The sequence below is a fragment of the Diaporthe citri genome (genome assembly GCF_014595645.1).
Source record: "Diaporthe citri strain NFHF-8-4 chromosome Unknown scaffold_4, whole genome shotgun sequence".
Lineage (NCBI taxonomy): Eukaryota > Fungi > Ascomycota > Sordariomycetes > Diaporthales > Diaporthaceae > Diaporthe > Diaporthe citri.
In genome coordinates, this window is record NW_025064849.1 from 5,861,317 (window position 1) to 5,881,102 (window position 19,786).

The 19,786-nt window shown below is 46.1% G+C and overlaps 6 protein-coding genes across 6 annotated transcripts; 1 reads left to right on the forward strand and 5 right to left on the reverse strand.

Moving 5' to 3' along the window:
- Positions 1–84: 84 nt before the first annotated feature.
- Positions 85–1,627, reverse strand: INS49_010695 (uncharacterized protein; the record flags this gene model as incomplete). The annotated part of the gene is made up of 2 exons (XM_043171420.1): positions 85–1,062; positions 1,154–1,627. 2 exons carry the CDS (start codon positions 1,625–1,627, stop codon positions 85–87), a joined length of 1,452 nt encoding a protein of 483 aa, XP_043025985.1.
- Positions 1,628–2,258: 631 nt separating this feature from the next.
- INS49_010696 (uncharacterized protein) lies at positions 2,259–3,314 on the reverse strand (the record flags this gene model as incomplete). Its single annotated transcript, XM_043171421.1, has 1 exon — positions 2,259–3,314. One exon carries the CDS (start codon positions 3,312–3,314, stop codon positions 2,259–2,261), a length of 1,056 nt encoding a protein of 351 aa, XP_043025986.1.
- A 747-nt stretch (positions 3,315–4,061) lies between these two features.
- INS49_010697 (uncharacterized protein) lies at positions 4,062–5,963 on the reverse strand (the record flags this gene model as incomplete). The annotated part of the gene is made up of 2 exons (XM_043171422.1): positions 4,062–5,685; positions 5,734–5,963. 2 exons carry the CDS (start codon positions 5,961–5,963, stop codon positions 4,062–4,064), a joined length of 1,854 nt encoding a protein of 617 aa, XP_043025987.1.
- Positions 5,964–6,930: 967 nt separating this feature from the next.
- Positions 6,931–7,731, reverse strand: INS49_010698 (uncharacterized protein; the record flags this gene model as incomplete). The annotated part of the gene is made up of 3 exons (XM_043171423.1): positions 6,931–6,938; positions 7,112–7,444; positions 7,722–7,731. 3 exons carry the CDS (start codon positions 7,729–7,731, stop codon positions 6,931–6,933), a joined length of 351 nt encoding a protein of 116 aa, XP_043025988.1.
- A 2,310-nt stretch (positions 7,732–10,041) lies between these two features.
- Positions 10,042–11,019, reverse strand: INS49_010699 (uncharacterized protein; the record flags this gene model as incomplete). The annotated part of the gene is made up of 1 exon (XM_043171424.1): positions 10,042–11,019. One exon carries the CDS (start codon positions 11,017–11,019, stop codon positions 10,042–10,044), a length of 978 nt encoding a protein of 325 aa, XP_043025989.1.
- A 3,361-nt stretch (positions 11,020–14,380) lies between these two features.
- INS49_010700 (uncharacterized protein) lies at positions 14,381–16,199 on the forward strand (the record flags this gene model as incomplete). The annotated part of the gene is made up of 4 exons (XM_043171425.1): positions 14,381–14,703; positions 14,781–15,223; positions 15,299–15,316; positions 15,427–16,199. 4 exons carry the CDS (start codon positions 14,381–14,383, stop codon positions 16,197–16,199), a joined length of 1,557 nt encoding a protein of 518 aa, XP_043025990.1.
- Between the last annotated feature and the right edge of the window lie 3,587 nt (positions 16,200–19,786).

Here is a 19,786-nt window from a genome sequence, read left to right on the forward strand (position 1 = left end):
ATACGTGAAGTGTAATCACTAGAATCCGCTGGATTTTCAAAGGATACATCTCCACACGTATGACTTCCTAAGTCAATCCTCCGTTCATCCTCTCCTTGTGAAAGTGACCATGGTTTGCCGAAACCGCGAAGTGCTATACGACATTCGCACATCTAGATGCACATTCTCAACCGTCATATCCCACCCGGCTACCTGCCCGTCGAACTCACCCTCCAGGGAGTAGTTGAAGTACCTCTCAATACTGACCCGTCGAAGGTTGTGCATCTGCCCGTGCTCAAGCAACTTCCTCACAGCGCCGTTGACGAAACTACAGCGGTGTGTATACTCCTCCCGAGTATCCCAGTCCATGCCATCGTAGTGCAGATGCAGCGTCTCGAGCGAAGGCGGCAAGATGCCAGCCAGCGCCGGGACTTCCTCCCGATACTCACGCTGGGTGAAATCGTCCACAAGGTGTTGGATGACGACGCTGAGGTGGCTGAGGGATCGCAACTCTATGAGAGAGCCAAGGTAGCCCTCGTACTCGCCAGTCCCGTCGAGGTAGTCACTGGAGTTGTTGGTATGCAGGCTCAGCTCCACCAGATCCTGGCCCAGCTTCCTCAAGATCGAGCCGAACTCGTCCAGCATCAAAGCCCATTGGTCGTCCTCGTCATGCCTGCGTCCGTCGCCTATGTGGATGATCAGAGTTCGAAGGCTCGTGAGGCGCGTCAGGATGTGCCTGAGGCTTGATGCCTCCACCAGGCTCTCCCTCAGCTCGAGGAACTGGAAGCCGCAGGGCTCTTTGGGCCACTTGAGCAATTTGAGGCTCCTATGGAGCCAGTTGCTTCCGAGCAGGCGCAGAGTTTTCAGATTCGCGTGCAACAGGGCGGCCTCGACGCAGTGGATAGGTGTGCTTCCGTACCTGTAATCGGCAGTTCGCAGACGTAGTTCTTCGAGATTGGGCAGACCATAGTTGGCAAACGATGATCTTGAAAGGTCTTGAGAGCCTTTGACCCCAGCCTTATCACTGCGAAACCCCTCTATCACCCCATCTTCCTCTTCATGTGAGCCCTCATAATCAGTGTTCTGAACGAGTTGGTAGTGCACATCTGCCCGCCCGCTCATCATCCAGATTAAGGCTTTTGGAATTGCAATAGGTGAAGTCGACCAGGCGAACGCGAGGCATCAGGGCGAGCATGGCTACAGCAATTCCGACGTCCATGTGAACGTTGGGGTCGTCTCTTGACTTCTCAAGCTCAATTTCCATGTGCCTTCGCATGGCAGTGCCCAAGTCGAGAGATGGTAAAAGCGTTTGTAACATGGAAACGAAACCAGTGGTCATCGGTGCCCTGCAGTCATCAAAACTGACTGTGCGAGTGTTGAACCCGAGCTCCGGGGAAATCGCCAGCGTGCGGGTGAGTTGTTCTTTATTCCAGTCCCTCTTGTATTCTCCTTCGCCGAGGAGGACGGATAGGTAAATGAGAAGCTGTGCCAAGCAATGGAAGTGCGTCGAAACGAGGGAGATGGAAATTAGCGTCTTCCGAGAGGAGTTGTCTCCTTGCTCATCGTACATCCACCATTTGTCTTTGGGGAGGAAGGCCTCGAAGTGAGAGAAGATCTGGACCCAGATCTCGTCTGGAAGGTGTATCATTTTGGCGTTTTCAAGAGTGGTGAAAATAAAGATTACCTCGAACTTGGTCACTGGATAGGAAGAGTCGTGTGATAAGTAACAGGTAAATATTTACACTCCATTACCAAGTTGAGACTTGACTGACCGTGCAGACTGTGCAGTAGGCAGCAACCAGAAGTGTGCTGTGGATCCAGACAGGATAGAAACAATAGCAGCCAAAACAGCAAAGGGAACAATAATGAGATTCCTTGATCTTTTGCACAACTGGACTGATCAGACCAAAGAATTTCCCCAAAAAGTCATGCTATAAGTACTTGCTCACACACTGGTCCTACTGCCGCCAGGTGACGCCTAGCTACGCTGTGTCCATTTGCTGATGCCCGTATAGGGGCTAGCTCTTCTGCAACTTGCGTATTCGAACTCGCTCAATCACCTGGGCAATAAGTCTGTTGCCTTGATTTTAGATCGGCTGGCACTGTATACTGTAGGAAACAGTGGTTCTAGAAACATGTACGACTTTTGCGGTCCTGAAAACCCAGGGCCTCAAAAAGTAAAGTACATCAACAAATTCAACCGGCCGTAAAACAGAGGCCATCGTAGTCGCACAAGGAAGCAGCACATGGAATCAAAGGCATCGCTGCAATCAAACAGATCAATTGTAATTCCTCATTGAAAACCGGTACTGATCACCGCGATCCAAATACACCACCTTGTCCTGCAGCCCAGCCTCTTGGACCTCCTTTTTGAAATCCTCCAACGGCGACAAGAACACATCGTAGTCATCGTAATGGATCGGAACCGTCACTGTCGGGTCCATTGCCTTCATCATCTTGACGCCCTGCATCGCATCCATCGTCACCATGACCAGTGGTGCCTTGGAGCCGGGGATTGTGGTGCCGCCGAGGTGCACCAGCATCAGGTCGATCTGCTGGCCCTGGAGCCACTGGAGAGTATCCTTGACGAGGTCGTCGATATACAGCGTGTCTCCCGATATGTATACACGGAAGTCCGTATTCACATCCCTCGGCTGAGGCTCCCCGTCCTTGGAGTGGCCCAGCTCCAGCAGCCAGCCGTTGGTCGGCGGCACGGCGCCCAAGAGGTCATTCGCGACGGCCAGCGGCCCAGGAGCGACGTGCTTCCCCGGCGTGCCCGTGACCTTGAACACGGGCCTCCTCTGCGCGTCCGGCCCGGTGACCTCCAGCATCGCGCTCTCGAAGTGGTCGAGAGCCGTCACGGCCTGGAAGGGCCCGCCCTCGATCCCGGCGTCCGTGAGGCACTTCTGGGCGTGCGGCGTCGTGAGGATCGGCACGTCCCGGCCCAGCGCCCGCTCGACCTTCTTGTCGAAGTGGTCCTCGTGGAAGTGCGACAGCAGGATGCAGTCCAGCCCGGGCAGCTGCTCCAGGTCCACCGCCGGGTTGGTCCGCCGCTGCGCCGTCACGCCCGGGCCCAGGTGCACGTGGTCACCCGCGTGCAGGAAGTTTGGGTCCGTCAGGATGCGCACGCCTGCCCATTCTATCACCGTCGTGGCCGTGCCGATGAAGTAGATGCTGCCGTCCTCGCTGCCCCTGGTCCCGCTGGGGTGGGCTCGTGTCTCCTTCACGGGTAGCCTGGGGGGCTTTTCAGTTTCAGCCGGCTCTGGGGCATGTCGGAGGAGTGTCCTTCGGTTTGAAGGATCGATGGGAATATGCAGGAGAGGCTTGGAGTCCATGTTGCCTCTTGATGTATATATTTCGTGTTTAGTTTGATGCCTTTCCACCTCTGTGTATAACACTAATGATGAACATTCTATCTCTTTTGTCTTTTCTTGATCATAGAAACACTTCTGTTCTGCAAATTCGAATCCGGGTGTTGGTGGAAACCCATGCCAAAATTCTCTTTTCTTGCTTTGTTGATGTAGTGCAACGCTGTGCATGGCTGATAATGCCAAGCACTCAGCCATGACGAACTTGATCATCATTCAAGGATCACCGTTTCGTCACGTTCACCTCTCCGCCAATGACTGTATCAGCTCGGAAGTATAAACGAACAAGACATGTCCACTAGGTGTCAATCGATGGCAGAACAATGCTCAATTAACGGAGATAGTACCATTCGCCACCAGGCGTTTAGTCCGACTCCCCTTTTTCAGTATTTGACCGGGAGGCAAACATCATGTGATCAAAACTTGGGGTAGTGGAGGGAGGGAGTCAGGACTGCCATCGTAAACTTGAGCATGGTTGCAACGAATCTGAAGTGCCGGTGAAATAAATAGGCTCATGAGTATGCATCTGCCGTTACAGTCAAAAACAAGGAGAGTTCTGTTTGAGCTGATCAATGTAAACATCTATTTCTACCTGTAGATCTATACGGACTTCTTTCTAACTGTGCAAGCAACCATCTACTTCTAGTTCTAGGTAATCGTCTTTCTAATTCCAGCAATGCGCGTACCGATGCAAAATCATCCACCGCTCGTCCTTCACTCGATCTTCACACCATTCCCCGTCAACAAACGCTCGGCAATGTTGAGCCCTCCCAACTCAAACGGCCCGATGTTCCCCAGGTTCGGAAGAATGGCCTCCCCGCCAACAGTGAAGTTCCTCACTGTAAAGCCTGTGATGGAGACCACATCTCCATCCTCGTCCCCCCACAGCGGGAACTCGCTCCTGTAGATACTGTTGCTCCTCTCACTGAACGCCTCCAAGCTGACGTTCTCGATGGTGATGTTCTCGTAGTGCGCAAGCGGCACGATGCGCATCAGGTTGCCCCCGATCCCCTCGGCCCTGATGTTCCCGAAGAAGACATCCCGCACGGTGTTGTCCAGGTCCGCAGTGCTGGAGTCGTCCTCGGAGTACCCGTAGACCTGGTTCGCGCCGATGATGCTGGGGTGGCTCGCGTTGCTCGAGTACTTCATGTGGATGACGTCCACGCCGTCGACGGTGATGTTGCGCAGGTCCCGGCTGCGCCACCCGAATTGGATCACGGGTGCCGTCTTGCCCTTCCACACCACCACGTCGCGCACGGTGATGTTCGACCCGTATGTCTTGATCGTGTCGTCGCCCGAGTGGTAGAACGTGTCCCGCACGCTCGACCCCGTGTGCAGCGTCGTGCCGTCCGTCTGGCCGAAGAAGGCGCCCACCTGCTTGTAGTCCGACTGGTCGATGGAGATTGTCTTCAGGTCGCCTGTGAAGTCGACGCTGTTGAAGGGCGGTGCGTTGGTCGTGACGCCGGCGAGGACAAACGTCTGCTGCTTGTCTGGGGTACTGTATCCACTCCACATCCGCAGGCTGTCTGCGTTGGACTTTACGTTTTGATAATCGTCCGCCGTGTTGGCTTGGTAGACGTACTGCTCCCCGGAGAGGACACCGTGTCCCGTTGCTTTGATTGTGGTGGCATTTGTGGTGAACTCGATGGCACCCTTGACAAATGCACCGGGTGCGAGATAAACCCACTCCACAGACTCCGACAGGACAGTGTGGTCTGTTGCAGTCATCCAGTATGTGCCAGGAGCGAAGAAGACGTTCTTGTTGTCGATGTTGCTCAGGTCTGGTACCCGGCCGGGCGGGACAAGGTAAGTGTCTGGCGAAGATTGGTCTGGAACGAGGTCTGCCGATTGCATTGGACTTGCGAAGATGAGAAGAGCGTCGTGCGGCTCGACAGACATGATGGGCATGTCTTCAGTAAGCTTCGGGACGTAGTTTGGTCCGTCCGGGTGCCAGTTCTGGACGAAGTCACAGGTTGTTGAGTCGCAGCTGTCACGATAGCTGTACAGATTGTCCTGGAACTCCACTGAAAATCGGTAGCCTTCGCTTCGATATGGCACCAAGACATACACGTTACCGTCAGCATCATCCTTGATCTTGAAATCAAGGTCAGAAGGGCGAACGACAACATTGCTGGCTTTGCTCGACTGATTGTTCTGTCGAGCGATCTTGACCCATGCGTCTGCACTGTAAAGAAACTGGGTCCAGGCCATGGTGATCCAGATGTCAGCTTCGATCGTGATGGCATCGTCCGCGTCGGTGCCCGAGTCTGGGTCACCCGGCGTGATTATGTTCCCTTGTCCATTGCGTGGTATGGTCTCGTAGACGAAGGAATTGTAGCTGGTGTTGTCAGCTCAAGTTCTTCCGTCTTGACAGGAGGCTTCGTACTATTCCGCAGCGGAGTCCGTGTTGGGTTTGACCCAAGTCGAGTAAACATGGGATTGTCGGACATTTTGTTGGTGAACCGGACTCTGGTAGTTGATCTCGCCGTTGTTGTGCCACCAAGTCCACAATGTCGAATCTGAGGCGGTGACGTTGTTTGAGACATTGGAATCACTAGAAACGCACGCTACTGATGAAGCCAGCAAACTGGCGAAAGAGTACACCAGGTGCTTCATCTTCACTCAGTGGATTGAATGCTCCAGGTCAAATCCATCATTCTCGACCACAACGTGTGGGCGGTTCATTGTTATCTAGTCCAGGCACATGCTACCTGACGCCTGAACTAGCGGCGGTTGGAATGTGACGCTGTGGGCGGATATTAGTGCGAGTATTATTGCAAGTCAAGGCACGAAGGCCACCAATCTGCAACCGTTGGAGAGCGCATGCTGCATTCGGCCCGGCTGGACCAACCCAACGTTCCGTCGAAAATCAAACTCTATCGTGTTTGTTGAGAGAAATCCTCCACATGGCTGCCAACAGCCAGAGCGGTGCAGAACCCTGTTCTTGGAATGGCACACAGAATCTCGTGTATCAATTGACTCACAGAAATGTCCCTCTAACCAACATGATGCTTTGAGATTCGTGATATGCTGCCAGCAACTGATAAGGTTCACGTGATGTTTCCCGTCAACCAAAGGCACCCTACGTCACGAACGGAAAGGCTATATTGAAATAGAGACCCCTATCGTGGCGAATTAGATTGACTCTGGAAGGATCTGTGAGGTCGCTGTCTCGATAGGACTCTTCTCATCCTCCTAGATTCCGAATGACCTACCGCTCCACTTCTGGCCGACGAGGAAGAACTCTCCACTTCCGAAGTTATTTCAGTCTACCCTGACTTTCCTGGTTTGATATGATACTAGGCAGTACTGGTCCCTTGGGCGACCACAGTCCGCACAGTGTGTATCATATGTCCAATCCAGTGGGCCAAACTGACACCAGGCGCAGTTCCACTTTTTCTCTTGTACATACCTCGATCTTCTGGACGGACTCTTTCCTCCTCCACCACCAAGATACGTAGCATTCTTTGATAACCGGTCGAGCGATTCAGACAGGTCAACGCGTTCGGTTGACTCCTGGCCATCTTTCCGGGATGATTGAGCCTCAGGTTCTCCATAGATACTCCCTACGCTATCCTTGTCCTCATTTTGCTGACCATTTTGACCCGAAAGCAACTCAGAAGATGCCTGATGCCCCCCTGGCTTGATTTCTGTTTCGCGGTATGACCAACTCAGCTCGTCCCGACTATCGATTCGACTCGTCGAAAGCGCTGTCGAAGTCTCTTCTGAATTGGCTTCGACTTCTGTACCAGACTCAGACTCACTAGAAGTATCAATGAGATCCATGTCGGTATTGTCGATCTTGGTGACATCCACCTCTGCCGACTTGCTGCCACCTTTCGGCTCGTCTTCGATCCTGTCGTCATCCTCGTTTTCCTGAGATTCTTCGTTCTCGTTCCCATTCCCATCGGAGTCGTCCGTGTTTGGCAGTGCAAATAGTGCAATTTGTTCGAGATGGTGGCCGATGTGTGATCTATACTGACGGATGGTGTTGACCTCAAATTCTTGGCACATTGGACACTTCCCATTGGCTTTCTTGACATCAATACGACTACTCAGAGCTGACACGTGATCAACGACCTGTGAGCTGAGCTCTCCTGCGTGCACTTTCTTGAGATGAGTCTCGAGAGATTGGCAGTCACTAAAAGAAAGTGAACACCCAAAAGAGCAACTCCACTCTCTCCAGTGGTGCGCGGTCATGTGGCGGATCCAATCTTTCCGTTTCTGGAAGTCTTGCCCTGATAGTAGGCAACCATTCGAGATACATACGTACGGTTTCAAGTCACTGAAAATGTGCTTTCTGAGGTAAAGCATTGGATCAGCATGAGCCAAATAATTGGCTGGACAATGATGGGTAGAGGAGGGAACGCATACTTCCATTCATACCGTGTGTCCACAGAAATGATAGTGAAGCAGAATGGGCACAGGAATGGCCCATCAGCATGTTTCCTTAGGTAGAGGTGGAACGCGGATTGCCAACTCGTCCATGGCGTTTGAGTGCGCATGAGATGTTGCTGAAGCTTCGGAGGTAGGAATGTCCGGAGCAATTATATTGACTTGAGTCGATTCACTTCCATAATGGCAGAAATGAAACGCAAAACCTCCTTTACCTTGCAAAAAGCTGCCCACACCGACATACTTTTGAGACTACAAGACGGGAACACCGTACTGCGTTCACTCAGACAGCAAAATGATGAATTGGAGCCGACAAGACGGTCAAGGTCGCAGGCCAAAGCAGCAAGTCTCATTCGCAGACTATCAGCGGGGATGTTTTCTGCCCTTCAGGGGGGGCATGCTGTACCGGGTATGTGGGGTTCTTCTAAACGGTTGTTAAGCGGCGCAGTCACCGTTTAGGGGGTTTAAACTGCGGGCAATTGAGAGGGGAAGTTAAACCGTTTAAAATCTTTAAGCGGTTTAAAGCTTAGTTAACAATTTAGCTATATATAAATAAGTTTAACGCGGTTTATATTTACCTATTAATTAAAAAAGGAAGTTATTCCTTTTATAATAATATAATAATAAATTATTACCTTAGTTAAAAGAGCAAAAGGGAAAAGAAGGGAAGAAAGGAGCTTTAAAAAAGTAAAAGAAGAAGTAAAGGTAAAGGTAAAGGCAAAGGCAGAGGCAAAAGTAGAGGTAAAAGTATATAAATCCAGCTTAAAATTTAATTCCATCTTAAGTGAATTTTATTTTTAAGCTTTTAAAGGTCCTTTCACCCCTTTAAGTGCTCCTTTCCTTGAATATTTAAGCCCCTTTAAACCGCTTAAGGATTTTAAACCGCTTACCTGCCCCCAGTCTGGCCGGTACAGTAACATGTAGCTGTACTTGGTCACACGATATTGGACTGATAATCACGCAAAGGAAACCTGTGATTCTACCCGGAATTGAGGAGGAAGAAGCAGCGAGAGAGCTTCACTTTGACGTAGTTCTCGGTTCCTTTCACGGAGGTTACAGAGATGACTTACAGAGATGGTGCAGACTGCAAGTGAAACTGTCAGCGAAAGAAGGTGGTTTACAAGCGTTGACACCTACACAAGCACAGCCCAGTCCGCCAGGAGGAAGACTTATTAGATGGGCTTCCACGCTATCCGCCCGATCGAAAGAAGCCCAACCTGCTTCTGCGTCAGGAAAAGCACCACTCAGTCACCTGACAACCTCCGTCGCGAATACTGTCTTGGCACGTCATCATGTCACCAATTTGTGTCATACATTGAGCAAAGACCGACGTATTTCGCCAGATTATTATGGCTACATACATGGTACGTCAAACAAGTTCGACCTGTATCATCACCACGACCCGAGGCCATGCAACCGGGCCATGAAGCTCCGGGAAATCCTGGACAGTGCAGGAGCGAGAATCGACAACTTTGGGTATCCGGAAAGGCTCAAATTAGCCTTAACACTTTCGTTTGGGGTCCTCCACTTGTACAGCACGCCGTGGCTATCAAAGGTTGTCACAATTGATGACATTGCATTCCTTGCCGGAGAGAATATTCCGAAACGTGGCACCTATTATTTGGATCGACCATTTGTAGCAAAACAAGTATCGCAGGCATCACGACAAGCACATGCAGCTTCCCTAGGACCATCGCCTCCGAACCTCACGTCGCAGCATCAGACAATTCCAGCCAATGCATGTAGACCGGTCGACTCCATGCTATTATCACTCGGACTGTTGTTGATACATCACTGGCAACTATTTTGCATAACTCCGCATCGACGATGGGATGACCGTGGATGATTTACTGGAAAAGAAAACCGTTGCGTCCCAAATGGCCGGGATAGTCCTACAAAATGGCGGCATGAACTACGCAGGAGCAGTTCAGTGGTGCTTGGAGAACTTTCTGTCTGCTGCCAGTTTGGACAACGCAGAATTAGCACGACAGTTCTATGACGCTGTAATCTCCGGGCTGGAGACCGACATGAAGATTCAGAGCACAGAGGCATTCTGAGTTCCGGATCGGGCTGCACCCAAGTAAAGGGAAAGACGACAACAACACAGCTCGAGACAAGTGGAGCGTCAAAGAAATAATAGATAAAGTTGCATTTGATACATAGCTCTTTGACATTATTAATTCGATCTAATTAATCTATGGTATGGGTATATGTCTATCATCTGATTTGAGCAGCTCGCTTCGTAAGATTTCATGGGGCCCGGATGAAGTACCTGCGTCGAGTGATCTCATTACCTCGTTTACACTTTCTCATCGTGCACCACGGTCTTGCTTCTCCAGGCCAACCAACATACGGCAATGACCATCTTGATGGCACCTCCGATCCACAATGCAGCTGGCATACCAGCCTTCGACTTCTGCAGCCAAGCCCCGATAATTCCACCAGCAACCATCAGGAGGACGGCCACAACCCGCCTGTTGCGTTTCACATTCTTGCCAATGGGCGCTATGATCAACGGGTCGGAGAACAAATCGCAATACAGCGACGTCAACACATTAGTCGGCACCTCGTTGAAACCCAAGACTCGGCTCGTCACGATCTGCCCTCCAAACTGGAATGCCAACAACGCAACCGGGAGCAGGGTCATGCTCTCGGTCTCGTAACTCGCAAGCCTGCCGCGCGCTGCTGCAGTGCCGAGAGACTTCATACCAAACGCAGGAACCACGCCGCCCTGGGACACTGCGGCCGCGATGAGAATGAAGGCGGACTGGATGAAGAACGAGCCCGCCAAGGTCGCCTTGCCCTTGGGTCCGACGCGGCGCGACTGGCTGAAGAAGAAGCAGCCCGCCCAGAAGCAGACGATGGAGACGAGCGCCCTGAGCCAGAGGGTTTCGGCGCCGAATGGGAGGTTCGCTGTGCCAAGGGCCAGGAAGATGGTGTTGCCTGGATGACATGTCAGTCGGGGCGTGTCGGTGACACACACTTGCCAGTAGGTCCAGGGGGGAGATGGGGACTTGCCTGTTTGCATGCTCACGAAGACGCTGCTTGCGTTGAACGCGACGCTGTCACATATTCCGGATACGAAGCAGGTCGCGAGCACGGGCAGGTCCGAGTGCGCCGGGTCGATTTCCTCGCGCAATCTGGTCATGAAGCCGGCTTTCGGAGCCGCCTTCGGTTCTTGTTGAGGCATCATGGAGGTGTCGGATGAGTCTCTCTCACTCAGCATACCCGGCGTGCCGAGGTTCGAACCCTTCGGAGGCTGCTCTGTCGTCGCCATGAGGCTTGCGGTGGAGCTGTTACACGCCCAACGACGGGGTCTGATGTGTCAACCAGAATTTTAGAGTGAGCAAGTCTCAGGTCTGGAACAGGTGCCGTCGGAAAAAGACTATTTTTCAAAATTTCCAGTCAGGGGGCCGGGCCCACCTGTTTGCCCAGGTCTTAGACCGGATCCACCACGTTATCTCCCGTCAGCGGCGGCGATGGGGCGCCTTAGGCTTATCGGCCGATTTACCCGCGTGTTAGCCCCGAACACGTTACTCTCTCATCGTATAAAATTGAGAAAAGCAATGATAATATCTACGATGCACCTAAATGAAATCCTTATACCTTCCAATGTGCGAGGCCGTCCATTTTCACATGTTCAGATTCTAGAGGAATTCCTGAGCGACCGAAATCATCCGGGGACGACGAGCTCGCTACACAAGCCAGCCAACCCGCAGCCTTGGATAGACAGGGGGGACAATCACGCCATCGTGGCTTGGGCTCCTTTGTTGCCAGAAGGAGGTTGATAGTCACGTCTGACGGTGAACTTGGCGCGCCAACACGTTTTCCCTACTACGAAACCTGAACAACACGTTGTAATTCTTCCTGCAGCGCACCCGGCGGTATCTGTCGCGGACTGGATGCAAACGATTCTAGAGTGGGTGCAGTGCGCGTGCTCTGAGTTCTGGTAACGCTTTGGAGAAGAGGGCTGTGTGGCGATCTTTCGAAAATGTGGTGCAATTCATCGCGGCCCGCGAGCGTTGTCATGACCTTGGAAGTGGAGAGAAATCGCCAGAGGAGCGCAAGGAGATGCTGTGTTTTCAGATGTACGACCAATTAGGCACGACCAACTAGGGTACTTCGGATGCCGGTTTTCCGATGTGGATGGGAACGTTGAGAGTTGAGGTCATTCTTGGTTGGGCTTCGACAGATCAGGTTACAACACGCTAGCTTTTTTTCTTCAGATGGGTCAGTGCGAGGTCCTTTGTTCGCCCATACCATAACGTGCAGCCTTCCTAGCCTCCGGGGGCATCCTGTCAAGTCGGGCCGCTGCTCATTGGTGTGTTCCTGACAAGGTTGGGGTTGAGATTGGAGTCGTTGGGGGTATTGGAGGGCCTCGTCTAAGTTGGTGCCCTTGAGGTGTCTCAGCCTGGTCGGGAATCGTATTTGAGTTGTTTCTTGTTCTCCATATTTGGTAATAACAAGGTGCAGGCATTTGTAGAAGCAAACCCACAGAAACTATCGGTGACCTGATAACCTCATGCTGAGTTGAGTGTGTAGTGCGGGCTCTTTGCCGACGTGCCCTTTTCACACACACATGCATCACTGTAAGTACATAACGACCTTCTACGGGTTCTTGAAGGCGTGTTCTCATTTTGTCGCTATTTTACAGGTCAAATCTACATGTTCTATTGCTGATGCATCACACAGTCAAATCAGTAGTTTCATACTCTCTTTGTCAAGCTTTCTTGGGAGTTCGAGGCACGTATCGCTCCTTGGGAGAACCAATACAACATTGTGGGAAAATACACTGACAACCAAGACATACCTAGGGCCGAATTAGAAGGCATGACTTTCCACAAAGATTGTGGGTTGATCGGCGGGTGTCTCCCTGTCAGGACTGGTTTTCATTGATAACAGCACAGGAAATCGCCGATAGGACCCTATCGATATTACTATCTTACTATGCGATAATATGCCCTGAACACGATATCCATATTGAAGCTTCACGCCACTCTCAAGAATGACAAGAAGGATGTGATGAGGTGAAGGAGGCTGGGTCGAAGGTCAATCGTTAGGTGCGATGAGAGTCCCCACGAGTAGGCTTCATACAATTAAATTAGTTAGAATGGTCAAATTCCCGAACAATTTTCTAGCATTCACAAGTCGCCCTGTGATTCGACTATTTTGCAAAACCCGCAATAAGTGTTGTATTCTTTTCTTAAGAAATTGATGCCGTTCTGGTTCAAAAGGAAGCATGCACTCTTTTTGCCGCATGAATATTGAAGCTGGGTAGCCGATATTCGTGAGGCTCAAAGGAGTAGAAATTGTCCGGGAATTAAATCCGTCCGACTCACAGTCCCATCCCTGAGACTTTGATGCATGAGGACTTCCGTCACACGCTCAACTGACCGGCAGCAGACCAGTGGTGAGTAGTAGCAGCGGGTCACAGGAGGCCTTGAAGAGTTTTCTGCACCGGTTTTCCGGCAATGGTTCTATTGGCACATTTCTTTACTGGTAGGTTTTCTACTGATGAAGTTTCGCTAGTAAATTAAATTCCTTTCCACTGGCCGATCCTAAGCCATTGATATTGTAAAAGAGGATCTGCAATGGCAAGAAAATCTATGAGCATTGCTCGGAAAATATCCCAGTTTGACCACAGTAACCACAGTAAATCAAATCTCCGACCTAGATCGGGTCCTCTTCGACGATTTCTAGAAACAAACCTTCCAGTCTCGGTTTATGATTCTGGGCCCTGGGGAGCCGTCATTATCCCGTCTTGAGGACATTGCGTGATCCTGCTGTACCTAGGTAATGCAGAAAGCAAAATCTGTGGCTGCGTAAGGGAAAGGCCTGTACCCATCGTAGTCCCGTCTGCATTGCATTGACCCTGGAGTTAAATGCACTGTAGCTAATGAGACAAATGTGACTATAGTATACTACCCACTAACTATGTACACTCACCATCCGTAAATATTTACCGCATTTATTAAGAATAGTATCTAGAAAGAAAGAGCTTGGTGGGCTGATCTGGCTGCTCAGGAGCTTGGGCAGCCCGGACGTTAATCAATTGGTAGGTGCCTTCTTCTTTTTAACATCATTGCCGACAATATTCGAATAGTACAGTGTTCCTGATTTAATAGCTGAACTGACTGTGATTCTCTTTGCTTGAACAAATGAACCATCCAGTATCGACCGTCTTGTTTTCCCTTTCTCAGTCGGTGACACTAAATCCAGCTGCAATGTCACCCTGGCCTGCTGCGGGGAGGTAAGCACTACTGTCAACACACCATGGACTGATGCCGGTCAATGCAGACGCTAGGCTTACACATGTGTGCAAGAACAAGTCGCGATAAGCCAAGGTCGATCATGGTGAGACAGCATACTTAAATAAGCAGGTTGCAGCAGAACTAAAAATACAGCCAACCATCGATTTCTCCGAACGGAAAGAGATGTAAGGGTAAGCCGATTATAATGTTACAACGCTGATTCATAGAATATGCGCCTCCACTCTTGAGTAGCTGCCGCAAGCTGTCCTCCTTCCATCACTCCTTATACAACAGCGTTCTACGAATGGTCTTATTTCACCTCACTCACACATGCCGTTTGGGCGTGAAGAACAATAGTGGTTCTGTTCGTATCTTACACCAGTCGCCATGGAGGTCTCTGAAAAGTCCAATTCCGTCCGCAGCCCGGCTGTGATCGATTCGGCTAGCGAGTTCTCCACCGACCAGAGGGACATGCAGCGCATGGGCAAGGAGCAGGAGTTCAAGCGCAACTTCAACTGGTTCAGCAGCATTGCCTTCACATCATGCACGATGGGCACGTGGGAGTTCGTATTCGTCAACAACTTCCAGAGCCTTGTCGACGGTGGCAGGGCGGGCACGTTCTGGGGCTACTGCTGGGTGATGCTGGGCCAGTTCTTCGTTGTCCTGTCTCTGGCGGAAATGTCGTCCATGGCCCCGACCGCCGGGGGACAGTCAGTCCTCCTGTCTCTGACTGGGAAAGGAAGTAAGGAATGTGGGAAAGGTTCAACGTTTGCTGATTCGACTGCAGGTATCACTGGGTCTCTGAATTCTCGCCCCAGTCCATGCAAAAGATTTCAAGCTATGCATCAGGGTGGCTCAGTGCACTGTGCTGGCAGGCGTTCGCGGCTTCTGACAGCATCTTCACCGCCCAGCTGGTGATGGCGGCTGTGTCGATCGGAGACCCAGCCTTTTCCCCCGAGCTGTGGCAGACGAGCCTCCTCGCGATGCTCATAGCGGCTATGGTCGCCTCTCTCAACATCTGGTGCGCAAGGAGGCTGCCTGTCATTGAGAACGTCTTCGTTTTCCTCCACATTGCTTGCTTCATCATCGTGATGGTCACAATGGGTGTAACCAGTCAGAAGACTCCCGCCAGACAGGTCTTCCTGGAAGTGACGGACAATGGCGGCAATTACCCGACCCTTGGTCTGGCTGTCATGGTCGGGCAGGTTGCCGCAATGTACAATGTCTGCGGTACGTTGACCACCCATTTACCCAAGAGATAAAACAAAGTCACATTCACATTCCAGTGCGCTAACAGCATTGCAGCATCTGATGCCGTAGCTCGTCAGTACCATTCTTCTCCTGCTACACTTTCCCGATCTTTGTGCTTTAGAATGTTCCAGAATGTATCACTTTGGGATCCGTAGCAGGCGACTAACAGCTAGAGGTACTAGATATCTCGGAGGAGGTAAAAGACGCCAGCATCATCGCCCCGCGCGCCATGTTCTGGTCCTTTGCCCTGAACATGCCCATCGCCTTCGCTATCATGCTGATGTCGCTGTTCACAATCCCCGACGTCACCGTCGCGACGACAGAATACGCCTTCCCCTTCCTTGCGATCCTGGAAAGCGGCAGCCTGCCGCCCGCGGGGGCCCAGGCCATCACGTCCCTGATGGTGGTCCTCATGTTCATGATCGCCGTGTCGACGTTCGCGTCGACGTCGCGGCAGTGCTTCGCCTTCGCGCGCGACCAGGGCCTCCCGGCGTCCGACTGGCTGCGCCGCGTCGACCCGGCGCTCAACGTCCCGCGCAACGCGTGCACCCTGACCCTGGGCTTCACCATCGTCATGTGCCTCGTCTACATCGGCAGCAGCGTCGCCTTCAACGCCATCCTGTCCATAGGCGTCGTCGCCCTCATGGGCACGTACGGCCTGTCTACGGCCTGTGTCCTGTACCGCCGGCTGCGTTGGCCCGAGACGTTGCCGCCGGTGCGCTGGAGCCTGGGCCGCTGGGGTGTGCTGGTCAATGGGATCGGGGTGAGCTACGCCTCATTTGCGTTTTTCTGGTGCTTCTGGCCGATTTACTACTCTCCCACTCCGGAGACAATGAACTGGGCCGTGGCAATGTTTGGTGGTGCCACGTTGCTGGCCGTCGTGGCATACTTCGTACGGGGTCGGAAGCTGTATAAAGGCCCAGTAGCCACTTGTGATGGTAGGCGGGTTGTTTGAGATGCAAAAGACTACCTGCACGTTTTATTACACTTGCTTGTCTGATCCGGGCAATTGATACGGAGCTGGAGCTCATATTCCTGGGATCGCTTCGGGTATATATCCTTGATTTGGTGTCCTGCACTGGAACAAGATTACACCGGTACCGTATACAAGACTGAGAGTTTGGTTTTAAGACCTCGCCTGTGGTCGTTCATATCATTGATGTTGAGCTGATTTGATAATTGTCTAGCCGCCAAGATCAAATTGACAGCGTCAAATCACTTTGCGGGGGGGGGGGGGTTCCTAAATTCGCCTTTGAAAAGGGCGCCTTCTCGCCTTTCTGCAGTCAAATTCTAGCCACACAAGCCCACTTCAAATATATACCATCACACATTTGCTAGGCCCTGTCTTTTCTGCCACACGCCACTGGTATTGCCGAAGACACGTTCCTCTGGAATTACAGAGAGTCGGGAACAACATTGACCACGTCATATCAAACTCTCAAGTGCTACCTGTGCCATATGTTGATGAAAACGGATACATGCAGAGCAAAGTCTACATGGCCTCTATCGCCACCAAATAACTCAACCACCCTACATCAACATGTTAAATCAATTTAATCCTAATATCTAACTATTAAGAATATCATTAGCAATAATAATAGTATGGAGATTTAAGATAAGATAGCTTCAGCCATACTGTGTTTTTTAAATTAATTATTTATTAGTTTATCTATTATTTACTTAGCTTTTTAACTATCCTTTAACCTTAAGCTTATGCATTAAATTGCATATAGCTTTAATTATATCCTTATTCTTTTTTAAAAAATATATTATAATGTCTTTTTTTACCCTTATTTTTTAATTAAATTTTAATTCTTTAAAGAAATATTTAATTATTAATAATAAAATAAGAAATTTAATAAATTATATAGCCATTATAAAGTTATTATTCTTTTCTTAACATAGTTTACCATTAAGTGGCGAATATTACCAAGTAGCGGAGTTTTTCAACTTTACTTAATTTTTATTAATTATAATACTATATTAAGGTAAATAAATTAATAAAAGGTTAGTATTAATTAATGCTAATTATATTTAATTCCTTATTTTTAATTAATTTTATTAATTTAAAGGGGCTAAAAGTAATATAATATAATTAGAAATTATTAAGATTTTAATAAAATAAGCTATTTTTAATGCTAATTATATCCTTAATTTTCGCATTAATCCTGCATTAATTCACTTACTTAAATATTTAATATATAAAAAATTAATAATAAAGATATATATTCTTTATTTAAAAAAATAAAATATTCTTAGCTATTTAAGCTATTTAATACTTTAAAAAAAATCGCATTAAACCCTTACTTATAACTTAAGCTGCTAAAATCTTTAATATTTTTAAAATAACTTTATGCTATAAAATAAATTAATAATATAATCTTAAAGAATTATATATTAAATAATATAAACTTAACTTAATTAAAAAGTAAACGCTTATTTAATATATTATTAATTAATATACCTAAGGATTTCCTTTATAATCTTTTAATATAAAAGATATAGCTAATCTTTTGCTAATATTTTAAAATAGCAAGCTTATAAGTAAGCATTAAGCTTAATGCTTTATAAATTTATAATTTAGCTTAAAAACTAAATTTAATTATCCTTATAACTATTAAAAAGCTCTTTATAAAGATTTAAAGATTATTAAGAATTAATTTAAGCTTTTTTATAATATAATAGCTAAATATTAAATTATTAATAATAGTTTTTATAACTTTAATAAAATTAACTTTATAATAAATATAATTATCTTATTAATAATTATTATATATATTAATAAATATAAAAAGGCTAAATTAATTTAACTTAATAATTAAAAATAAGTAATTATTATTAAATATATTAATATAAATAAGTTATAAATTTCATTATTTATAATTATTTAAAGCGCTTATTATTTTATTAACTAGGTAATAAAGTTAAGTTTTTTAAATAATTAAGTTATTAAGCTTATTTTTAATAAATAAATAAATAATAAGATTAATTTAAAATAAATTTAATATTTTAATAAATATATTAAGTTAAAAAGAAATGCTAATTATTAAATATTAATTATAAATAATTATAAAAGCTATATATTAATTAAGTTTAATTAATAATATAAAAATAATAAAATTATTATTATTAATATATTGCTATATTTATCTTACTTATTTTAACTATTAAATATTGCATTATATTTATTTTTAAAATATATATATAATAATAAGATTAACCTTTTTATTTAAACCTTAATTAATTATATTATTAAGTTTAAATTCTTTCTTATATTTAAGGTAGCTTATAATAAAACTTTTATAGTAAAAAATATTAAATTTATATTTAAAAAAGCTAAAATTTTTCCTTAAGATTTTAATTTTATAATTTTTAAGCTTAATATTTACTTACAAACTTTAATATAATTCCTTTTTATTTCTCCTTAAAAATAAAAGTTTTAAATATTATTAAATACTTAATAAACTATTTAATAATTAAGTTTTATTAAAAATAAAATCTTTATTTATTAAGAAAGCTTCCTTATATTAATTATAAAAGCTATTAATTAATTAATTAAGAATATATAAGTAATAATATACTTACTTATTATAATAAGTAAGCAAATTTATATATTTTAAAATATTAATATAATACTTATTAAATGCTAAAGGGTTAAAAGAACTTAAGTATAGCTTAAAGAAGTCCTTATAATTAAGGAATCTTAAGCTTTTATTTAAAAAAAATAAAAAATAAAGCGATTAGCTAATAAAATAAGTAATAAGATAAAAGAGTTAATTTATAATAAATTAATTAAAAAACGCTATAATAATTATAATAAAATTAAGCATAATGCAAGAATTTATAAAAAAGATAAAGAAGGATTTAATTAATTAAATTTTAATTATATTATAGTAAATCTAACTTAATTAGCATTAATTAATATAAATATAGCTATTTTATTAATTTATAGGAAATTGCATTTTTAATAATATAATTAGCATTAATTAATACTAAATGTATATTTCCTACTAAAAGTTAATTAATTTAAATTAACATTATATTTATGTTAATATTTTTAAATTAATAAAATTAATTAAAAATAAGGAATTAAATATAATTAATATTAATTAATACCAACTTTTTATTAATTTATTTACCTTAATATAATATCATAATTAATAAAAGTTAAGTAAAGTTGGAAAAATTCATTACTTAATAATATCCGCCACTTAATAATAAACTACGTTATTTATAAACTATAATTATATTTAAAACTTATTATTATTAATATTATATTTTTTAACGTTAAATATTTTAGCGTTTATTATTATATAAATGGGCTTATGGACGGCATATATAGATTCAGGGGTTAAATCTAGCTTGATTTAAGTATAGAGCTAATTAAAGTAGTTCCAAGATATTTATCTCGATAAAATTGATGTATATAATCTTGATGGCTTTTGCTATGCCCGCTACGACCGGGGCAGTTGAGAACTCGTCGCAAGTGTCATGCTGGATTAATTGCGGGACGGTCTCACAAGAGAACTGATTGCTAGTAAG